The sequence below is a fragment of the Anomalospiza imberbis genome, chromosome 9, assembly GCF_031753505.1.
Source record: "Anomalospiza imberbis isolate Cuckoo-Finch-1a 21T00152 chromosome 9, ASM3175350v1, whole genome shotgun sequence".
Classification (NCBI taxonomy): domain Eukaryota; kingdom Metazoa; phylum Chordata; class Aves; order Passeriformes; family Viduidae; genus Anomalospiza; species Anomalospiza imberbis.
The window spans coordinates 4,403,503-4,419,660 of record NC_089689.1 but is presented as its reverse complement, the minus strand read 5'-3'; the positions used below and the strand labels follow the sequence as shown (position 1 = coordinate 4,419,660).

General features: G+C 56.1%; 1 protein-coding gene across 3 annotated transcripts in view; it reads right to left on the bottom strand.

Annotated features, from left to right (window-relative positions):
• Positions 1 to 12,223, bottom strand: part of ASTN1 (astrotactin 1) — a 60,866-nt gene extending 48,643 nt beyond the window's left edge. Inside the window, exon 1 of one of the 3 annotated variants that reach the window (XR_011001992.1) lies at positions 11,846 to 12,223. Coding sequence is in view for 2 of the 3 variants with exons in the window: in XM_068199447.1 (XP_068055548.1) it covers positions 11,846 to 12,128 (283 nt within the window). In the remaining variant the exon portion in view is untranslated. The remainder of the gene's footprint in view (positions 1 to 11,845) is intronic. The other 2 variants (XM_068199447.1, XM_068199448.1) reach the window with 2 other exon arrangements.
• Between the last annotated feature and the right edge of the window lie 3,935 nt (positions 12,224 to 16,158).

The window sequence follows — 16,158 nt, the reverse complement described above, 5'->3', positions numbered from 1 at the left end:
CCTTTGTAGGAAGGACAGATAGTGCAGAATGGAGATTTGAAAGAGGGAGAGAAACAGGGAGGGGAAGAAATGGTGCTTCACAGCAGAGGTCTGCAACAGCTCCTCCACAGTTTCTCCCACACCCCAACAAACCCACCCTGAGAGGCAGCTGGGGCTCTACGGGATGTAAAATGACCCTGGTGCCTTGTATTTCTCCAACACTGTGAACCAGAGAAGGCCTTTAGAGACCTGCACACAAACCTTCTCCCCCTGCCCCAATGTCCCAGCAGGACACCCCTGAGCCCCCAGGGTGGGACCTCCCCCGTGTGCACGGGCCGACTTCGCGTCCCGAGCTGAGCACCACGTACGTGCCGCAACTGGATAATTAAAAATTTAAGGAAGAGCTTCTGCATTGCAGTCCAAATTATGTAACACTGCTCTTGGGTTCCAGCACCCATCAGCTTTGGTGCCCTCACGGCAGCACAGCCCTGCCTGTATTTACCTGCCTGTCTTCGCATGCAGGGCTCGCACCCTTGGCAGGGAAGTGGGAATCCCAATGTCACAACCATAGGCAGAAAGTTCCCTTGCATCTACGTGGTGGGGAAGAAAGGAAGGAAAATCTATTTCATGCTTTTAGTCCAGTGCTGAAATTGGAGATGGCCAGAAAAAAGGGGATGGAGTCAGGGTGCTTCAGCCCAGCCAAGCACAGGAGTTGCCCTAGCCAGGACAGCACTCCCATGATCATGGCCAGGGCATTTCTAAGCAAGGGGCTGCTGTCTCTTGCTCCTGCACCAGAGAAGCAGGAGCTCATTTTAGCAAACAAGCAGCAAACAAAATCAAATCAAGATGAAGAGTCAGCTGCATTTTCAGTATCTCAAGAGCAAAAAGCCCTGCTGGACTCTGAGCACCCACCAGTAACTGCAAACTCCTGCATTTGCAGCCACATCTTTGCCTTAACCCTGCCAGTTCTGGCTGCTGCTGAGCCCAGGGCTCAACAGCACTGCCACTTCTCCTGCTGTTTCTTCCTGGCATCTCCTCCCTTTCTTGGCCAGCAACCCAGTGACTGCACAGCCATGTCTCTTGCAGTGCTATTCCCAGGACCTGGATGCTGCCACCTGGTGTGAAACCAGCCATTAATTCCTGCTGTGATTCACTCCAAAGGTCACTTCACCAGGCTCTGTGCGAGCTTCTAGAAGCCACCGAAGAGGCTGTGGCTCACAGCCACAGCGAGTGGCTCTGCCATCACTGCTCCTAATGCCCCTTGGCTTCTGTGTGGCTCCTTCCTGGCACTGTGCCTCTCCTCCCTCCTCACGGTCCTTCCTTTCCTGCCCTCCCTCCATTACCCTGCTACTTCCCTACTGCTGGCACAGTGGTTTCACATCCACACTGCCTTCCATCCCCAACATGTGAAAGCTGGGAAGACCCAGCCCTGAGCTTTAATTACAAGGAGGTCAGACCCATCCCAGCACCATCCCACGGGGAGATGAGCACCACTTCCCAGGAACCTCCACATGCCCCACTCAGCCACCAGCCCCAGCTCCTGCAGGACACCCTGTTCTCCCAGTTTGTGCCACAGCATGAATGGACTGTGGGGACAGGATGGGGCTGAGGCTGAGTCCTCCAGGGTTAACCAGAGATGTGTCTTACTCTGCTAGCACAAAAAGGCAGAAACATGACAATAAAAGCTGGGGAAGCCTGCCCAAGTCCAAGGCTGACTCCCCTCCCACCATCCATGGAGGGGGGTGAGCTATTTCTCCTGCCCCCCAGCTCTGAGCACACCACCACAGCAGACCCTGAAGAGAGCAGCTCCTGCTGAAAAACTAATAAAACTGGTTTCCTTTTTCCCTGGAAGGATGTTTCAGGCACTGCCTTGCTTGCAGATGCTTGGACACACATCTCAGGCCACTGAAGCTGCACCTTGGCACGAGCTGGGATGAGATCCTTGCAGACATTTATAACTCCCCCCAGATTGCCAGGCCATACATGTCATGTCTGCAAAGACAAACTCCTGGCTTGCCCCCTTGGCCAGCAGGAAAGCCAGCAACTCCACAGCAGCATGACAGCTCTCAGGTCCCCTCGCTGCTCCTCTCCAGAGCTGTCCCAAAGAGGCAAAAAAGACAGAGCCCAGCTGTTTCTGGCTCAGCAGTTCAGGAAAGGTTGGGAGGTGCAGCACTGGGATGGCAGAACAACTCTGCATGGCACAACCACCACTGGGAAAGCAGAGTCTGGGGGAGCTTGGGGCCAGCCCAGGGTGGTGGGAGGCACAGCAGCCTCTCCAGTCCAAACAGGAGATTTCCCAGAGGCTGCAGACACTGGGGACATCATTAGGGGAGCAAATGGGCCGAGAGCACAGCAGCAATTTGCCGACCCTGCGGCCACTGCTGCACAGTAGAGGCTGGCAGGAAAATTTGGGAGTGGGCTGTCTCTCCTGCCAGGCATCCCATCCCTACCAAAGCCACCCAGCTCAGCCCACCTGATCCACACAGGAGCCTCCCTGCCCTGCTATGCCCTTCTTGCACTGCCTCCTCCTGCCACCCTCGTCAGGACAAGCCCCCTGCAACCCATGCTGAGCCACCCATCCCCGTGCTGGAGCCACAGCATGCGGTGTTTTCTGTATCCTCACCCCTCCTGCAGTGCCCTGAGCCCTCCACTCACCCCATCCCCTCCCAAACACTCCATGCATGGACCTAGAAAGGGTCTTTTAATCTTTAAGCCACCTCTTCTAAACAACTACCCTGCTCCTTCCTCTGTGTTGGAGCACCCCCATGAGAGGAGGGTGTTTGGTGCCAGTGGCACGGGAAGTTCCGGGTGCCTGCCAGCCCAGAAACTGGTTCCCAGCACTGTGCCCTCGCTCTCTCACTCCCCTTGGGATGCCAAATTAATTGCCTTGTCTCCTGGAGCTTTTAGCTGGAACAAATAAAAGAAAAAGGGGGGTTGCCAAAACCCATAATAAGGTCTACAGTTCCTCTGAGCTACAAGGGCTGCTTTAAATTTCGGGTTTTTTTCTTTTTTCTTTTTTTTTTTTTTTTTATTTGAAGGAGGTTTCCATGGTAACTGTCTCCCATCACACAAGAGCCTGTCCTGGGGATATTTCGGGGTTGCTAATATCTGCCTTCCCAGGCATCCACTGTGTTGTGACGGTGACATCGCAGCTGGGTGTTTTTGGCAGCGGAGGAGGGCAGGGGTGCAAGAAGGAGGAAAAGGAGGTGCCTCTCCCCAAAAACAAGGTCAAGATCCTGCCTGTACATATCAGGCAGGCCTCCACCCCAAAGGGCTCTGGCAAACAGGCTGTGGTTTTCCTTGGACCACTGACCTGGTTTGGGAAGCACTCACAAGGCAGTACAGCCCTCACGGGGCCAAGCAGATGTGCCATGTCCAACTAAGAGCACTGGCACCTTCTGCCACCTTCTCCTGCCCTTCATCCAGCCCTTAAGAAGAAATTCTTCTCCATGAGGGTGGGCAGGCCCTGGCACAGGGTGCCCAGAGAAGCTGTGGCTGCCCCTGGATCCCTGGCAGCGTCCAAGGCCAGGCTGGATGAAGGTCCAAGCTCCAGGCTTGGAGCTGGGATAGTGGAAGGTGTCCCTGCCCATGGAACGAGATGAGCATTAAGGTCCCTTCCAACCCAAAGCATTCTAAGGTTCTAGGATTCTCCAATTTCTTTTCTCCACCAGATTAGTTTTCAGCTGGATCAGCTCCCTGCAGGAGCAGAGCCAGCTCTCTGCATCCCCCAAGCTGCTTGCTCTGCTATGCTCGTTAGTCATCCTAATTACTGAGATGCCTCAGAGCTGGCCAGAAAAGAGCCAGTGTCCCCTCTCACGTCGGGGCTGCAGACCCCAAACCTCTGTGACCCATGAGCCCCACCAGCTAGAGGGTCCCTTACTCAAGGATCCCTTACTTCCCTTGGATTCTAAATGTTCAAAGAAGTCCCTGCCCACCTCCCAGTGGATCTCAGGCTCTGCAGGCAGGAACCATGGAGGGAACGGGCTCAGACCCCTTCCTCAGCCCATCACCAGCAAACCAGACCCCACAGCAAAGCAAAGTGTGGGGTCAGCTTAACCACATCCCACACCAGGCTCCAAGGAGCCCAGCACCAGGTCAGCATCCGCCCCAGGACCCCCTGAGGCAGGGCAGGAAAGCAGGATCAGAAACACCAGCCAGGGCACGCTCTCCTCTGGGTGATTTCTCAGCAAAAAGCTGTAGTGGGACAGCCAGAACCTGGCAATCAAAAATCTTCCCTTATCTAGACAAATCCCCCAGCTGCTGTTTGGGGTGAGCCACCAGCCACAGCTGCAGAGATGCCAGAGCCCAGCAATTTGGAAGTAAAAGGACAACCAGTCTTAAATGACAGAGCTGTCATCATCCAGGCACTGCCTTAATCCCACCAGGCAAAAATTCCTTCATTTGGAGGACTGCTCTGCAGCAAGGCTCCAAGAGAGATGATTTCAGTCTCCGTTTAGCTGGCTAAGCGACCATGAAAAAAATAAAACATAATAGAACATAAAATTAAACAGAATGAAACAAAATAGAATAGCATAGAAGAGCATAAAGTAAAGTAAAATAAAGTAAAATAAAGCAAAATAAAGTAAAATAAAGTAAAACATAATAAAATAAAATAATAAAATAAAATAAAATAAAATAAAATAAAATAAAATAAAATAAAATAAAATAAAATAAAATATGTGATGCAGCCCAGGAGCAAATGCCACTGGCACATGGCGAGGAGGGCAGAAGTGAGACAGTGGCATCAGGGCATCAGTATGGCTGCCCAAGGGTACCCTCCAGCAGTGGAACCACAGCCAATTCCAGGGGTGTAAAACCTACCAGAAATCTTTGGGGGTCTTTGAGGAGTGCCCACATGGGCAGCCCAGCCCCCAAAACTGGGACAGCTCTCGGGGCAGGAACTGGACCAAGCCTGAGCATCCCTGCCTGGATGTGGGCTGAGACATTCAGGAAGGGAGACAAACCAGGGGGCCAGGAGCCCTGCAGCCCTCTTGGCGGAGTCCCTGCCCACCCTGCCAGACCCTGGCACCCCCCTGGAAAGGCCAAGCAGCCCCCCATCCCACTCCCCCCCTGCTTTCTGGGTCAGCGAGATCCCCTCCCAGCCCCGCTGCCGCTGCAGCCAGCTGGATGCGCGGTTGCTGTGGCAACGGGTTCCCAGAGACGAAATCCTTATTTCTTACTTTTTCTTCCCTTGGTTAAGGGAAAAAAAAAAAAAATAAACAAGAGGCCCTGTATATCCCCCGTGGCAGCAAAACGCCCGTGCCCAGCAAGAGAGCAGGTCTGCACTGGGCACGGCGCGGGGACAAGGTGCCCCGAGGTGACGTGTGTGATGTGTACACCACGCCTCCCTCCTGAGCCCCCATCGCCCCCAGTTTGGCCACAGGGGACTCCCTGCTCCTCCCTGGGATGCTGCCAGCTTTCCTGCAGCGTTTTCCACCCCGCCACGAGGTTTTAAGGGCTGCCCCTACTCATAGCTGAGGTTGGTGCTGGGCTCCATTGCCTGGAAGAGGGAATGTTACCAGGCATGGCGTGTCCACGGTGCTTCAGTGGCTCTGAGCAGGTCACCTCACTCCAGGCTCTGGACCCCCAGGAAAAGGGATGTGGTCATGCTGCATGGCCAAGAGGAGGGGCTGGAATGGGGTCCTACCTGCAGTTTTCACCCAATTATTAGATGAGCCATTAGATATTGCTATTAGACAAGCATGTCCTGCCCCACCAGGTGCTCCAGGGCAGGGCCAGGGTAGGATGTGTCGCCTTCATAGATCCCTCTCTGCTTTGCTGGAAACTCTGGAAGCCCCCAGGCCTTGGGGACAAACATCTCACACAGCAGACCAGACACCCAGGAGCCCTCTGGGTGCTACAACAATGTTCCACCACCAGCAGCAACCACTCCAGGAGGAGGCAGCAAAAACGTGGCCCTCCTGGATTTTCAGCAGGCACACACCCCAAGCATCCATCTCAAATTCATGGAAACAGGGGTTCAGGCCCCAGCCAGCCCAGCTGCAGGCAGCAGGAAGGAATTCAGTGAATCCCACTGCCAGGATGGGTGTGGCTAAGGGGCAGGAGGGCAGCTGAGGCGGGGTGTTTTGGGTTCCCTTCCCCACCACAGCTGCTGGGACCTCCTGAGGCGAATCCCCCGCTGCCCTCCAAGCCACCCAGCAGGAAGATGACAGCAGCTGTCCCCTCGCTGGGCCCGCCAGAGCACAGATCACACCCGCGGGTTTCAGAGCATGCGACAGTGTCCAGGATCAAAGCCAAGTCCAATTAATGGCTCACAATCTTATTAGAGAAATTATTGCAGGATCTTGAGCAAAAGTCCGATATAGCCACTCCATTCCATTAGTCAGGCTCATTTAGTAATTCAATCAATCTAAGCACGGCTATTGAGCTCCCCTGGTATCATTTAACTTGGTTATTCTCTAGGTACTTAAGAATTTCTTAATATTTGCTTCATTATTTCACCATAACACCTATTCCCAGGTGCAAGGTTCACGCTGTGGGCCCCATGGTGGAGTCAGCCCTGCTCTCTGCCAGGCTCTGCTCTCATGAGATGGTGACATATGATGGTGGGCATGGGGCCTCCGGTGGTGATGCCCCTGGGAATTAAGTCAAGCCAGGGAATGGCACCACAACACCCCAAGAACTGCTTCCCAGTGAGAACAGAGTGCTGGCACCAAAGAACTGCCCTGTGTGCCAACAGCTTTGGGACCCCCAGCCAGCATCCAGATGCGGGTGAGAGGAACAACACTCAATAGGATGCTCTTCTCACTTGACATGGAACTGGAAAAAAGTATGGGATAATGCAACCCTGCAGCCCCTTGGCTCCTGCTTCCCTCCTCCGGGGCCTTTTAGGAGCTGGGGGTAAAGGACAGAGCGGGAGGACACAATCTCCAGCAGTCCACAGCAGCAGGGAAATGTGTGGGACAAGGATGAGAGCTGACAGGTGTCACATCTGGCCAGAGCCGGGGCGGGCGGGTGCTCCGGTGGCCGTCACCCCGATTAGCAGCAGCCACATCCCTCCCTGATCTGTCTCACATCCCTACAACCCCCCCCACAAATCCTGTTATTAACCCAGGGAAGTAAGGGCCACAGCCTCCAGAAGTAGAGCCAAGAGCTTAGCTAGGATTTAACCAAAAAAAATTGATTAGATATTTCGGGGAGATATTCAAGAGCAGTTAAATATGCCCAGCTCATCGGTGCCTTTGAAAAATCTCACCCCTCTAAAAAATTAGAATTGATTTTGTATTTAAAAAGGAATCTATTTAATTTAAAAGTAAGATAATTTGAAATCATGACAGCTTGTATTAAGGCTGGAGTTTATGATAATCTATTAAAGTCATTGAAGTTAAGAACTGTCTCCCATCCTCTGCTGCTGAGGCTCCCGGGAGGGCAGTGGGGAGTGGGAAGTGGGGAGATGAGGGGCTGCACTGCCCTAATTCAGAGCACACCAACTGGGCTGGAAACCTGGAGAGCCAGAAGCAGCTCCTTCAGTTCCTCCACACTCAAGGGGGAAAAAAAAACCAGCATGCAAAAAACCATCCAGTATTTCAAGATCTTGAAATGCCTGGCACCCAGAAAGCACAAGTTCAGCTCGTCAGCTCTGCTTTCTCATTTCTCAAGTCGATTTTACACTCAGAAAGGTATTTCAAGACTTTACTTTTCAAACATTTATTGCATTACAGAGAAGGCAAAGGAGTCAAAGACTCAGTCTTTGGTGTGGTTTTTAATTGCATCACAAATCTCCCTCGACCCCAAGGGGCTGAGGGAAGCCAGGATGCTCATAAATACCCCTCTTGCCACTTTATAACCTGCAAATGATAGGGCCCAAAAAAATTAGCAGCCTGCAGGAGTGTGAATCCAGTTAATGATATCTCAAATGTGGCTGGATGCTGCCGAGCCAAGCAGTGAGGGAGAAGGGGGTGTGAAGGCGAGCGGACAGGGAATATTGAGCTGCAAATTAGCATTTCTTAATGGCCACCAACCAGCAAAATGCTTCCTCCCTGCAGGAAAAAATACAACTAATGCAACACACACAAAATGAGATGAAAGGCGACCATCCCAAATGAAGGTTTGCTTGATTTAAAGCAGGATGAAGGCAGGATGAAAGCAGGTGGTTTTAAACGTGGGCAGCCCGGTGCGCAGCAAGCAGCCCCATCCCGGCTCCCACACCCTCGGCACTTCCCAAAAATTCAGGAGCTGGGAGAAAACCCTATAGTAAAATGGGGAGATGGTGTTGGAGTCCCCTTGGGGATAAACATATAAACCAGTGTGGGGTTTATTGGTGAGAGCCCTGAGCTGCTCCCGAGCAAACACAGGCAGTGAGGCAGCACGTGCGCAGGAAGGCGGCCAGCGCAATTAAAACTCGCTCCACTCGTTAGCAAAAAGAGCTGCAAAGCAGGGGAAAGCCTTGTCCAAGCACCTCACCTCCTCCTAGAGCAGTAGTCATAACCCCACAGACAGCCCATCTGCTCTTGGAGGAACAGAGGAGCAGACAGCAGGTCCCCATGTTTGGGAGATCTGAGCACCAAAGCCCTCTCAGCTGTCTCTGGCAGCGGGATGGACACAGCAGGGAGGGTGAGACCCAAAAAGGTGCATGGAAAGCAGGCAGTGAGCACTGCCTCACCCTCCTGTGGAATGATAAATATAAAGCTCATCATTAATTTATGTTACCGGAGCTCCCCATCAGGGGTTATCAGGGGTCAGGAGTCACAGCCATTTTTGGCATGCCCAGTTCAACAACTCCCCCAGCACTTCAGCTGTACCAAGCACCACACGTAGCTCTCCAAAGATCCCAGCACATCTTTAGTTGGGAGAAAAATCCATGCATCCATCAGTGGGAGGCCTGGTTTGGCCACTGTGGCAGGGAGGTGTCACCAAGGCAGAGGAACCACACATGCCAGTGTCCATGAAAACTAGCCAAGCTCAAAAGCCCCTGAATTATTTAGGAGGAATTTGAGGGGGACACCAGGACCAGAGGCGGTTGATACCCCACTATCCTTGGGCTCCCTGATCCAGACCCTTTCTCAGCTGCTCCCCTCACTCATCCCCCTACTGCAGCCACCTACCTGCACGCTCAAACCCTCTTTGAGGGGAAACTGAGGCATGGAGAGACCCCCCCCCCCCGGCAAAGGGAGCTGATCCAGAGCCCACATGGCAGAGCCACTGCCATGAGCCTCTGTGAAGCACTTCATGGTGCTTCCAGCCCAAAACCAGGCCCTTTCTCACCAGGGCCAGCACCTGGGTCTGCTCCAAGCCTGTCAGCCAGGATGGCAGCTCACCTTCCCTTGGGAACCCCTTCCCTGTGCACAAGCCCTAGATCTGAAAACCACCAGAGCAGAAGCAGCAGCTGCCCAGCTCCCCCTGGTTCAGACACTGAACCAGACCAGGCTCAGGAGCATGTGGGGATTATCCCCCACTCCAAGACATTATTTATTACACATTCAAACTCTGCCAGGTGGGTGCAATTAACGGGTCTGGTTTTTGCCAGGGATGGTGCAAGAAGCACTGTGTGAAGCCACATTTCTGGGAAGATGCTCAAACACACCCTCCAGTCCCTGCACACGGGCTTGTGAAAACACAAACAGCCACTCACACCAGCTCCAACCTGACATAGCCACGTCCCCAGCAAGTGTGCAGCGACAGCACTGATGCTCTTGAGGTCTTTGGGCTGGGGAACCTCCAAATCCAGAGGCTGCAGCCTCTGAGCTGCCAAGCCTGGGTCTTGCAAGACTTCTGTGTATTTCAGAGCTTCTGCCATGCAAAAGCAGTGTCCAGGCTAATAGTGGTGGCAGCAGTAGTAATAACAATAATAATAACAATAAAAAAAATAATAATAAAAACAACAACCCCACACGGTAAAGCAGCACAAAACAGTAACACCCACAGATGGCAAAGTGGCCATGCCAGCTTCAAGGCAAGCCCTTGTCTCCCAGGAAGAGGGAACATGGCATTTCCCAGAAGTCACCAAGGCAAACCCCTGGCAAACTGGGGTCCCACAAGTTGCCTCATCTTGCCAGCCCAGCCCCAGCATTCCAGGCAGGAAGACTTGAACTGGGATCACCTCTGTCTCCCCAGAGCCCAAACCCCCTGCATGCTGGGGGTTGGCACAGCACCATGAACAATCATGTTTTTGGGGGATCAGTGTCCCAAGCAGCAATGCCCCAGAGAGCCTGGCCAGCACCAGGACACCAGGGTGCACTAGCGCAGGGCTTGTCATCCTTGTGTTTGCCTGGCAGCAAAGAGTAGAAGGAGGCAAAAGCAAACCCCTGCCGGGCATCATCAGGGCAGTGAGGGCTGCCATGGCAGGCAGCTTCTTTCCTGCACTGCCCAGTGTGTGGTACCTCACGGATTTGAAAAATCCCCGAGGAAAACCCTACAGTATGGGCTGGGCTCATGCCCAGGAACCTCCTCCTGATCCCCACCCAGGTGCTCCTCACTGGCAGCACCTGAGGTCCCAGGGCCCATCGGGGTCTGGCTCCACAGGATCGGGTCCGAGGGGGCCAGGGGACGAGCACTCAAGTGGCCTTTGGGGCATCAAGGTGGCGGGGGCTGGCAGCCACGGCTGCGTCCCCCCTGCATCCGCAGCGCTGCTGCCTTGTTGCCACAGCAACGCTCTCCGGCCTCGCTGCAGCATCCCGCAGCACAGGGCTTGGACCAGGAGACAGGGGCGCACCACAGCCCGCTGCCCCTGCCACACAGCCCCGGGACTCCAGCAAAACAGCCCTGGCTGTCCCCACACACCCTCCCCGTGGCCTCAGCAGCCCCACGCTGTCTCTGCCTTTCTCCCGGGAGAAGGGGGATACCTGCACAGCAGCCAGTGCTGCCCCAAGCCCACCCAGCAAGCACAGCTGGGGGGGTCTTACCACACGGAGGGGTCCATAGGCCGTGGAAGTGATGAATTGCTGGGGAAAAAAACCCAGTCTGGGGTCACCACTATACACAAGGGTGGTACAGCGGGGCAATGTCACATAAAGCAACACACCAGTACCACATTTTTGGTATTTTACCACATTTTAAAATGCCACCAAACAAGGGCATTAAAAACTTAATGGGACACCCAAGGTGCAGCCAGAGAAGCAACAGATGGACAAGGCTTGCAGGAGGTGACACAGCCACTGTGGGCTGCTAGGAAAGGGATGGTGGCAATTGCCAAGGCTAGGATGTTATGTGTGGGCAAGGAACTGACGTTCTGCACCAATGTCACCAAAAATGACATGTCTCAGGGACTTGCTCCAGGTGCTGAGGAGGGAATCAGGTCCCTGTACACAAGGGGTGGAGGCCTCGCTCTGCATAAACAAAGGAGCAAACTGTTTGCTTTTTTTTGGGCTTAAGTAGCCCAAAGAGGGAGATAAGCCTCACCCGGTGGATGAAGAGCAGGTGGGAACCATCCAGACCATGAATAGGCCAGAGCCTAAAACCTGGGGGCAGACGCACCAGGGGCAGCACACACGGGCAGGATGGGATATACTGAGCAGCGCAGTATTTTTCCATCAGGCTGCAGGAAAGGTGACTCTCTGCTCAGGGGCAGACAAAAGCAGAAACCCTCACCTCCAGCCGGGCACGCTGCGAGCAGACTGCGGGCCTCCTGCCAGCACAAGCCGCCGGTGGCCATTGACGGAGCCGGGGACGAGCCCCGTGGATGACAACCTGGGCATGCACCGAGCACCCCGGGCCTGCAGCATCTCCGGCCGTGATGCTGCAGCGGGTGAAGCCGCACCGGGGTGAGCCAGCCCCGGGGCCGAGAGGCTGCGGCGGGGGGTACCGGCCCCGGGGCCGAGCCGCCGCAGGGCGCCCGCCCGCCGGTGCGGCAGGGAGGAGCCGCGCCGCCGGGGATGCTCCCGGCCCCGCCGCGCTCCCGCAGGCTCACCCAGCACGAAGTAGGGCAGCTCCGTGTTCTCCAGGTCATCCACCACCACCATCTCGCCGGGGAAATCGTTGCGGACCGAGAAGAGCAGCTTGGGCTCTGCGGCCGAGGGGCCGTGCATGATGCTGAGGTCGTTCTCCCGCAGGAAGGGCAGCGCCGACACCGTGATGCTCTTCAGTTTGCACTCCAGCTCCTTGGCCGCCGCCTCCGCCGCCGCCTCGGCGGGGCCGCTGCCCGCGGCCAGGCAGCAGCCGGCCAGCAGCGAGCAGAGCCCGGCCAAAGCCATCTTGGAGCCCCGCGCCGCGCTCCCGGCGCCGGGCGGGAGGCGGCGGCGAGGGGCGGGGACCGCGGACCGGCGCCTCCCCGTGCGGCGCGGCTCGGCACGGCTCGGTTTCTCCGGCCCCCCGCCTCTCCTTTCCTTCTCTTCCCCCGTTTTCCTCCCCATCCCTGGCAAAGCGGGAGAACGGCGGAGCGATGCGGTGGCGGGAGGGATGCGGGACTGCCCGGCCTCCTTCTGCACGGAGAATAGCGGGCAGGTACCACCCCCGCTGCACAGGATAAATTGCAGACCTCCAAAACCCCAGGCTTCGGAAATCCCAGACTTCCAAAACCCCACGAGAGATCATGGAACCCAAAATCCCAGAAGAAGTCACTGACCCCCAAAATCCCAGAAGTCACTGACCCCCAAAATCCCAGAAGAAATCAGAGGCCTCCAAAATAAGTCCTAGGAGAAGTCATGGACCCCAAAGCCCCAGAAGAAGTCACAGACCTCCAAATCCCTCAAGCCCATATGAAATATATATCATTGTCTGTATGTGTGTATTCATGTATGTATGTATGTATGTGTATATACATATGGAGTGTAAGGACAACCCCAAACCTGCTGGATTTGGATCTTTTTCCCAGATCTGGATGCTTTTTATTTTCACCCTCTTCAGGTGAGCACAAAGCAGCGTGTCTGACAGCCACGCCTTCCTGCAGACACCTGTGGTTCCCCACTGCAGCCAAAATCTTCTGATGGAAAATGTTCTCTTCTTCCACTGTGGGGGCAATGCCCAGTCCTCATCCCAGCAGGAATACGTGGCTGTGTTCTGCTGGTGTGGTTTTCCCAACGGGACTCTCCTGGCAGCAGACAGCTCTGGAATAGGGTGTGGAGGCATCGCAGAGCTCCCACACCACAGCTCCTCACCATCTCCTCATGCGAGCATAGCCCCATCCCTCCTGGCACCTCCAAAGAAAACCACACACAGCAGATACTTGTGATTTTTTTTGTATTTTTCTTTCACAGAGCTCTCCACCTCCTCTTGTGAGGGTTTCCCTGAATTCCTCCTCCCTCATGTGTGCCAGCTGTGAAGCTTAACATGCCCCAGAGTGGGCATCGAGGGGGGACAGCACTGTGCCCCACACACCCCAAGCAGTGGGTGCTTTTCCCCAGAGTGATCTGTCTTTTTAACCCCCTGCATTTTTAACTTCCACGAGACTTTGGGCAGGAAGAACTATGCTGACCAGAAATTACCCATTTTCAACAACCAGAGAGAAGCACTGAACTAAACCAGTGGGGTTGTAGTGGTGTGTGTTACAGCAGTGCCGTGTCTCTCCAGCACCAACGGGCTCAGGATCGGGAGAAATCAGGAAAAATAGGGAAAAATGCAAACAAACAAAAAACCCCAAGCAAACAAAAAAACAAACGGGGAAAATTGGAGAAGGAAAATCAGGAAAAAATAAGGAAAACTGTTTTGTAGGATGTGGTCCTCCTTTTGTGTTCCTTTTGGGGAGGACAGGGAAATCCCACTGGATGACCTCCAAAAGCCCTTTCACTGCTCTTCTTTCCGCAGGGGACACAAACTCATTAAAAGGAGCTTTTCCATTCTGAAAAAATAAAAAGAGATTTGCATTATTTAGAGGGTGTCTCCAACAAGGTTCTTTCAAGGTTTGGAAAAGGGATGCACCCCCAGAAGCGGTGCCCCTGGGATGCCTAACGAGGCGTGAAGAGGAGCAAGGAAGGGGTTTGGTGGGAGGTGTGAAGAACGCAGACGGATAAATAGAACACATATAAAAAACCATCCGAGAACACTGAATCTGGTGTTACTGACGGCGTCCTCCTGCTGCTCACCGGGAATGAGCGGCACCTGAGGTTGCCCAGAGAACCTGGGAATGTGGATCCCTGCAAGTGTTCGACGCCAGGTTTGCGGGGCTTGGAGCAACCTGGTCTAGCAGAAGGTGTTCCTGCCCATGATGGGAACGGGACGATCTCCAGGGTCCCTCCCAGCCAGCCGCACCATCCCCCGATCCCGCACATCCCGGGATGATCTCCAGGGTCCCTCCCAGCCGCACCATTCCCCGATCCCGCACATCCCGGGATGATCTCCAGGGTCCCTCCCAGCCGCACCATTCCCCGATCCCGCACATCCCGGGATGATCTCCAGGGTCCCTCCCAGCCGCACCATTCCCCGATCCCGCACATCCCGGGATGATCTCCAGGGTCCCTCCCAGCCGCACCATCCCCGATCCCGCACATCCCGGGATGATCTCCAGGGTCCCTTCCAGCCAGCCGCACCATTCCCCGATCCCGCACATCCCGGGATGATCTCCAGGGTCCCTCCCAGCCGCACCATCCCCGATCCCGCACATCCCGGGATGATCTCCAGGGTCCCTCCCAGCCGCACCATTCCCCGATCCCGCACATCCCGGGATGATCTCCAGGGTCCCTCCCAGCCGCACCATTCCCCGATCCCGCACATCCCGGGATGATCTCCAGGGTCCCTCCCAGCCGCACCATTCCCCGATCCCGCACATCCCGGGATGATCTCCAGGGTCCCTCCCAGCCGCACCATTCCCCGATCCCGCACATCCCGGGATGATCTCCAGGGTCCCTCCCAGCCGCACCATTCCCCGATCCCGCACATCCCGGGATGATCTCCAGGGTCCCTCCCAGCCGCACCATTCCCCGATCCCGCACATCCCGGGATGATCTCCAGGGTCCCTCCCAGCCGCACCATTCCCCGATCCCGCACATCCCGGGATGATCTCCAGGGTCTCTCCCAGCCGCACCATTCCCCGATCCCGCACATCCCGGGATGATCTCCAGGGTCCCTCCCAGCCGCACCATTCCCGATCCCGCACATCTCGGGATGATCTCCAGGGTCCCTCCCAGCCGCACCATTCCCCGATCCCGCACATCCCGGGATGATCTCCAGGGTCCCTCCCAGCCGCACCATTCCCGATCCCGCACATCTCGGGATGATCTCCAGGGTCCCTCCCAGCCGCACCATTCCCCGATCCCGCACATCCCGGGATGATCTCCAGGGTCCCTCCCAGCCGCACCATTCCCGATCCCGCACATCTCGGGATGATCTCCAGGGTCCCTCCCAGCCGCACCATTCCCGATCCCGCACATCCCGGGATGATCTCCAGGGTCCCTCCCAGCCGCACCATTCCCGATCCCGCACATCTCGGGATGATCTCCAGGGTCCCTCCCAGCCGCACCATTCCCCGATCCCGCACATCCCGGGACTCGGGATGATCTCCAGGGTCCCTCCCAGCCGCACCATTCCCGATCCCGCACATCCCGGGGTGATCTCCAGGGTCCCTCCCAGCCGCACCATTCCCCGATCCCGCACATCCCGGGATGATCTCCAGGGTCCCTCCCAGCCGCACCATTCCCCGATCCCGCACATCCCGGGATGATCTCCAGGGTCCCTCCCAGCCGCACCATTCCCCGATCCCGCACATCCCGGGATGATCTCCAGGGTCTCTCCCAGCCGCACCATTCCCCGATCCCGCACATCCCGGGATGATCTCCAGGGTCCCTCCCAGCCGCACCATTCCCGATCCCGCACATCTCGGGATGATCTCCAGGGTCCCTCCCAGCCGCACCATTCCCCGATCCCGCACATCCCGGGATGATCTCCAGGGTCCCTCCCAGCCGCACCATTCCCGATCCCGCACATCTCGGGATGATCTCCAGGGTCCCTCCCAGCCGCACCATTCCCCGATCCCGCACATCCCGGGATGATCTCCAGGGTCCCTCCCAGCCGCACCATTCCCGATCCCGCACATCTCGGGATGATCTCCAGGGTCCCTCCCAGCCGCACCATTCCCGATCCCGCACATCCCGGGATGATCTCCAGGGTCCCTCCCAGCCGCACCATTCCCCGATCCCGCACATCCCGGGATGATCTCCAGGGTCCCTCCCAGCCGCACCATTCCCCGATCCCGCACATCCCGGGACTCGGGATGATCTCCAGGGTCCCTCCCAGCCGCACCATTCCCGATCCCGCACATCCCGGGGTGATCTCCAGGGTCCCTCCCAGCCG